The sequence below is a fragment of the Gavialis gangeticus genome, unplaced genomic scaffold, assembly GCF_001723915.1.
Source record: "Gavialis gangeticus isolate Ggan-Ray unplaced genomic scaffold, GavGan_comp1, whole genome shotgun sequence".
Classification (NCBI taxonomy): Eukaryota; Metazoa; Chordata; order Crocodylia; family Gavialidae; genus Gavialis; species Gavialis gangeticus.
In genome coordinates this window covers 7827740-7835242 of record NW_017729004.1, presented here as the reverse complement: position 1 = coordinate 7835242, position 7503 = coordinate 7827740, and the positions used below count along the sequence as shown (strand labels likewise).

The 7503-nt window shown below is 43.8% G+C and overlaps 1 protein-coding gene across 1 annotated transcript in view; it reads right to left on the bottom strand.

Moving 5' to 3' along the window:
- Positions 1-659: 659 nt before the first annotated feature.
- LOC109291069 (vasoactive intestinal polypeptide receptor 1-like) overlaps positions 660-7503 on the bottom strand; it is a 40525-nt gene continuing 33681 nt past the window's right edge. Inside the window, exons 12-13 of the mRNA XM_019507929.1 lie at positions 5873-5914; positions 660-1127 (exon numbers count right to left, since the gene is read on the bottom strand). Coding sequence (XP_019363474.1) covers positions 939-1127; positions 5873-5914 — 231 coding nt within the window. The 3' untranslated portion in view covers positions 660-938. The remainder of the gene's footprint in view (positions 1128-5872; positions 5915-7503) is intronic.

The window sequence follows — 7503 nt, the reverse complement described above, 5'->3', positions numbered from 1 at the left end:
TGGGGTGCAATCCTGACATATGGGGGTGTGCCAGGCCCAGGGCCAAATTTTGGTGCATAGGGCTCGATGCAGCCCACAAACTGGCTCCACGCTACTCACTTGACCCACAGGGTCAAAAGCTTGAGCACCATTGCTCTAGATCCTACTGTTTTGTTAGTAACATAGATAACATGGTCAAGAATGGAGTAGGAAACAATCTTCCACTAAATTCTAGCAAAGTGAGAAGGGAGCAGAGAGACTAGCAACCTCAACAAACCAGGTATTTCGACATTGCAAAGACAGAATAAACTAATGGTCTACCCTTCTCCCCCACCTCCCTTCTGCACCCTGGAGTATGAAAAAACCTCAGGCCAAGGTTTGCAAACATTACTAGTCAATCCCAGTATCAACCTGAGATACTTTCAAGAGACCTGGTAGTTAGAAAAGCAGCCCACACTAATTTCTGCAATGCAGTCTCCTTTAAGCCATCTCAACAATACCATTCAGTTTTGAAAATGGTGGCCAGTTTCTCTACAGCAACTGTTTTTAATTAAAGACAACACACCTTGTAACTTCAAAGTCTCTGGAACAATGCTAGTGTAGCTACGACTGTAGATAGTCTAGATAGGCTACAACCTAGACCCCTGAAACCAGTGTAGATAGAATGTATGAAGCTTTCCTTATGGCATGAACTGAAATCAATGGACCCATCCCACTGTCCTAGCATTGACTTACATCGGTTGGTATCTAAGGGAGTGAATTTTGAGTGCTTGAAGAAGAAAAGATCTGGCCTCTATTTTTTTTTTTTTGTAATAGGTGAAAGGAACAGATGGTGTCTGGGAGAAGAAGTTCTCATAGATGGGACAGTATCATGAAGATCCAACAGATAATCTGCACTGTCATCTCAGTCCATGTTTTCAGGAGACAATATGGGAATGTTTCAGCCTCCTTTAAGACACTCAGACAGAGGACATGCCATTCTGGTACTTGGATGTTTTTTTCTTAGGGCTGATTTTTTCCAGTAGTGATAACTGTGTGACATAGTTAATAGGACTGTTTTCTCTGGATACAGTCCGTTTTCTGTACGTGAAGTTCAAGTACTCTTGATATTGCAGCTTACGCAGCCATTTCTTCAGTTCAGCTTGAACCTACAGAAATGGAATTAAAGGAAACAGAGCTCAGGAATTAAAACATGAAAATGATGCGGTTTCTCCTACGCTATTTCTTAGATGTACAAGAATAGATTTTTTAAAAATAGCAAAAACTTAGGCTACTAAGGCTTGGATCTTACTCCACCTTAAGATGTTATGCCTCTGCTGCCATTTGCCTGAGATGTACATGGCTTGTCTTATGAGTGTGACCCTACACTAAAGAGATGCATAGTAGTCCTGTTCTTTCAGTAGGCAGCCTTATGTATTTTCATCATGTTGGGATACAGCTCACTCAGCAGGGAGATGTCTACCTGAACAAAGGCATTTAACTGACAGGGAGCAAAGCCCAACCTTTTGGAAAATGGCTGATGGCAGTCAAAGGCCTCATCCATTTTCTGCCCCATGGCCTAGTGGTTAGGAAACTTGCTTGGGAATTGAGAAGTGTTGATTCTGGACTGCATTGAATCAGAGAAGGGATTGAAATCGCATCACCTACTTCACAAGAAAGTGCGCTACCCACCATTTTCTGGATGAGACAAGGCTGAGAGCATCTTCATAAAATGATAGAATCCTAGAACATCAAGGTTGGAAGAGACCTCAAGAGGTCACATCTAGTCCAACCCCCTGCCCAAAACAGGACCATACCCAGCTAGATCATCCCAGCCAAGGCTTTGTCTATCTGGGTCTTAAAAACCTCCAAGGATGGAGAGTCCACCACCTGTCTGGGTAACCTATTCCAGTGTTTTACTACCCTCCTAGTCAAAGATTTTCATAACCTAAACTTCCCTTGCTGCAACTTGAGATTGTTGCTCCTTGGTCTGCCATCTGCCACCACTGAGAACAGTCCAGCTCCATCCTTTTCGGAACCACCTTAGATAGTTGAAGGCTGCTATTAAATCCCCCCTCAGTCTTCTCTTCTCCAGACTAAATACACCCAGTTCCCTCAGCTGATCCTTATAAGTTATGTGCACCAGGCCTCTAGCCATTTTTCCTGCCGTCCCCTGGACTCTCTCCAATTTGTACACATCCTTTCTATAGTGGGGAGCCCAAAACACCCCCTAGGCAACACTCCTACCAATACAGCCCAGTATGTCATTAGCCTTCTTCACAACAAGGACACACTGTTGGCTCATACTCAGCTTATTGCCCATTGTCACCCCCAGGTCCTTTTCTGTAGAGCTGCTGCCCAGCCAGTCAGCCCCCAGACTGTACCAGTGCATGTTCTGTCCTAAGTGCAGGACTTTGCACTTGTTCTTATTGAACCTCATGAGATTTCTTTTAGTTCAGTTCTTCAATTTGTCTAGGTCTCTCTGTATCCTCGCCCTGTCCCCCAGAATATCTACTACGCCCTCCTTCCACCCAGCTTGGTACTGATGCATGGGATTGTTCTGTCCTAAGCGTAGGACTTTGCACTTGTCCTTGTTGAACCTCATGAGATTTCTTTTAGTCCAATTCTTCAATATGTCTAGGTCTCTCTGTATCCCAGCCCTACCCTCCGAGGATATCTACTACTCCCCACTGCATCTGCCAGCTTTCTGAGGCTGCAATCCATCCCATTTTCCAGGTCAGTGATGAACAAAACTGGCCCCAGAAACAACCCCTGGGTCACTCCAATTGATATAGGCTGCCAATTAGACATTGAGCCCTTGATTATTACCCTTTGAAACCAATGGTCCAGCCAATTTTCTATCTACCTTACAGACTGCTTTTCCATAGCTTGCTTGTCAGAAGATTGTGGGAGACCATATCAAAAACCTTGCTAAAATTAAGGTCTATCACACATAGCACTCTCCCTGCAGCCACAGAGCCAGTCACCTCATCATAGAAGGCAATCAGGTTGATCAGGCATAACTTGCCCTTGGTGAATGTATGCTGACTTCCTGATCACCTCCTCTACCAAGTGCTTAGAAATGGAGTCCCTGAGGATCTGCTCCTTGATTTTTCCAGGGACTGAGGTGAACCTAACCAGTCTGTAATTCTCTGGATACTCCTTCAACTCTTTTTTTAAAGATGGGCACTATACTTACTCTTTTCCAATTGTCTGGGACCTCTCCTGATTGACACAAGTTTTCAGAGATAATGGCCAGAGGGTCTGCAATCACATCAGCCAACTCCCTCAGCACCCTTGGGTACATCGCATCCCACCCCATGAACTTGTGCATAGCCATCTTTTCTAATAATCCCTAACCTGTTCTTTCACCACTGCTGGCTGCTCACCCCCCGCCCAGACTGCACTAACTAGTGCAGCAGTCTGGGAGGTGCCCTTGCCTATGAAGATGGAGGTGAGAAAGGCATTGAGCACTTCAGCCTCTTCTGCATCCTCTGTCCCTAAGGTGCCTCCCCCATTCAGTAAGGGACCCCCACTTTCCCTGATCCTTCTCTTGCTACTGACACACTTGTCAGAACCCTTGTTACCTTTCATGTCCTTTACTGGCTGCATCTCCAGTTGCACGTTGGCCTTCCTGATTTTATCTCTGCATGCCTGAACAATACTTTTATACTCCTCCCTAGTCATTTATCTAAGTTTCCACATCTTGTAAGCTTCCTTTTTGTGTTTTAGCTCACTGAAGAGCTCCCTGCTAAGCCACACTGGTCTTCTGCCATACTTGCTAGTCTTCCTGCACAGTGGGATGATTTGTTCCTGCACCCTCAGTACAGTTTCTTTAAAATACAACCCGTTCTCCTGGACTCCTCTCCCACACAGACTGACCACCCAGGAGATTTTGCCTATCAGTTTCCAAATCAAATCAAAATCTGCTCTTCTCAAGTCCAGGGTCCTTACTCTGCTTCTTTCCTTCCTACCTTTCCTCAGGATCCTGAACTCAATCATTTTGTGGCCATTGCTGCTCTTTTTCTCCCTCCTCCCTCTTACACACTCTGCTTCTGGTGCTATGATTGAAGTGTTTTTGTTTAGGGTTCCAGCTTCAAATGGTAGAAGGGGTTCAAATTCTCTTTGGTTGAATTAGGCCTACAAACCAGATCTCCCACTTTTTGCACTGTCAGGCAAAAGGCGGGGAGGCTGGCTCTTACTGTGGCCACAGCTACACTTTAGGAATTGTGGAATGATACTGAGTTTGTTCTTTCTTATTTAGCAACTCATTTCAATCAAGTGTATCTGAAGTTACATTATGTTCACATTGTCACCATGCTTCTGAAAACTGTTCCATGCCCACCCACCCCTACTCTCCCATGCAACTTGGGAACACTCCCAAACACCAGGTTCAAACTCTTAAGAGACAAAGAGCTCAAGAGGCACCAAGTGGCCACCCTGAAGTGTCCTCATTGCCTCAGTTCCATGTTTGAAGATATGCAGCTGAAGTCGGTAGCCAGGTGAGAGAGAGTGGCATTCATGGACACCATAGTGGCTATCTTGGCTTACTTACAGATTACTGCACATGCTCAGATCTAACTACCTAACAACTTCTCAGGCCAAAATGGAAACTCACAAGGGGCCTAAGGGCAGTTTTACATGTGGTTTGGTATGCGGCACTGGGTGCTTTAATTAGCAAGCCATGCTAATTAAAAGCACCTGCGCAGCATGTGTATTGGCATCTCTGTGCTGAAAAAATGGCAGTGGGGCACACTGAACTAAAGCTCATTGAATGTGTTTTATTTCAAAGCACTCCACCGCCATTTTTTCAGGGATGGCAATACATGTGATGCGGGATGCTGCTGGAGCACCTCAATTTCTGTGCTCCGGTAGACTCCATTAATTGAGCAAGATTTCCAGCATGTTGGAGCAGGCTCTGCACACATCTATATGAACTCTAAATGTCTATTCAATTGTGTAGCTGCTGAGTAGTGTGGAATGGGATAGCATTTAGTGACTTGGGTGCCTAAAAGCTGTGTAAGCCATCTATGTGGGCTTGAAATCTTTGGGCGTCGGAAGTTGCAAAGCTAGAAACCTCCAGCTCCTCAGTAAGGAAGGGAAACTTCACTGTAAGAACTACTTCACAATTAGGGCGGCTAGGATCTGGAACCAGCTGCCAAGGGAAGTGGTGCTGGCTCCTACCCTGGGGGTCTTTAAGAGGAGGCTTGATGCCTACCTGGCTGGAATCATTTGAGCCCAGTTTTTCTCCTGCCCAGGCAGGGGGTTGGACTTGAAGATCTACAAGGTCCCTTCCGACCCGACTTCTATGACTTCTGTGATTGTAAGTGTCTCTTAGACATCTTAAGGGCAGAATGGGAGCTGAACCTAAATTTGCCTATGGCTCCAATTTTGATATTTAATATTAGTTCTGGGTTCATTCAAGTAAATTCTGGCAAATTGAATGGCAGGTTTCTTAAACTGTGTGCATAGTTCAAGAAAACCACCAAGACCACTGAGCTTTATCCTTTGGAGATCCTTCTCTTTTTAAACAAATAGCATTTCGCAATTTCACCTGGAGATTTTATACGAGAGTCTTAGTAATGTTAAAAGTACATGAAAGGAAACATAACAGTGAATGAGAGAATTTCTCGGTTGCCTTGGAGAAATAAGAGCTAAACAATGTTAGACCCCTCATGATAGGAGAGTCGCTAACCACTTGTATATGGACAAACTACTTCAAGGCCTTCTGTAGCAGACAAAAATGATATGGACTCAAAAGAGGTAGAAAAGCCCATGAGGGAAAATGGATGAGGTTCTTTCATGCTTCCAAGAGAAGATCAAAGTGCAATGAAATGGGACTTGGCAGAACTGGTATACAACTGAACCTTATGTGTTTCAAAGGACTCCTGTGATGCGAGGTCTTGCTACTTACCTCTCCATTTAAGAAGCAATATAAGAGGGCAACAACAAAGCCCTAGGAAAACAAAATAACAAGTCAATAACGTCATATCGAACATGGTGACTTTCAGCACCTCTGGCTTTGGAGCACAGAACAACATCAGTTTTTAGTTAATAATTTAATTATTAATTCATTAGGACTGACTGGCAGCAAAATACATTTTTCCCATCATTATGTTAGTGGTGTCACACTGTATAAGTAGCTTTCATATTTAGATTAAATATTGATAACTCACGTTGTGCTTTTCACCAATGCCCCCTTGGGCTTAGAATCAGGACTGCCCAACTCTAGACACATCTACATGTGCTACCGGTAATGAGCATTAAATCTAGTACTTCCACTGTGAGATACTACAAAAATGTACCTTAGCCTATTTTAATCACATTAGCTAAAGAGCCCAGTTTGGGGGCATTTTTACACATGCAAGCACTTATACTGCGATGCTTTCAGTTGTATAAACGGTGAAATGCACGTCAGCACTCTGAAAATGGTGGTGGCATGCTTTTGAATTAAAACACAGAAGGTGCTTTAGTTCAAAAGTGGACCGCTGGCATTTTCTGTATGCTGACATGCATTTTGCCACTTACACAACTCAAGTCTGCTCCGAAGCAGTGGATCTCCAGTGCACTGCAGGACCAAAAAGTATGTATATAAATGCCTTTTGTGATGCTTTAATGTGCATTAAAATAGGCTAATGCACATTAACATGTACGTGTAAATATGCTCTGCATGTCCTAAACTGCTAAAAGTTGACTGGCATTCCCTCTTAGTTCAAGTTGTGGGGATCTGAGGTTTTTAGAGCAGGAGGATTTCAGCTCTACCCCGGCATTGAAATGCCTGTGTTCCCAAGGACGTATCATGGTGGACAAATGAAATATTAGGCAACCATGGATTTAGGTAGCAGTAACTACAGCAGATAGCAGTAATTATATATAGTAGATAGCAGTAATTACATGTGTAAATTCACACATTAGGATTCTGAGAGCGTTATATTTATAGATAATATGGTAAAGACCATGCTATTGGTGATGTCACCAGAATACTGGCATAAAATCAAAGCTAGCCAACAAACAGGACATCATCCTGATTCTGGTCCCTACCGCAGGCAACTCGTCCCCGGTGCCAGTCCTGGAAGGCCTGCAGCGAAGCCAGTTTGACTGTCCATAGGAGAAGTACCAGATGTCTATCCTATGCTTCCCCTTTGCACAGTACAAGTTTTGGTAAGTGCTCCTGTACAATATCTTCCTCTTTGCATGGTATAAGTCTTGGTAAGTGCCCTCATACAGCATCTCTGTAGGATTTGGGCCAGCTGAGGTTGGAAAAGTATGAAGTATAGCTAAGTGACTTAGGTGGCAAATTTCCATAACCTTATGACCCATGCCAGGAATTTTGATTGCCTGAAAGCTGTGCAAGTATATAAAACATCATCATCAACCTAATCACTTGACAGAAATCCAGCTACAATCCAACAACCTGCAAAGGCTTTGTCAGCCCATCTCTATTTTGATCCTTCTTAATGGAAAAAACCCCCCAAAATAAAACAACAACAGATAACCAATTCAGAACATGCATCTGATAAAAGGTGTTCCCAGCAACATACTCAC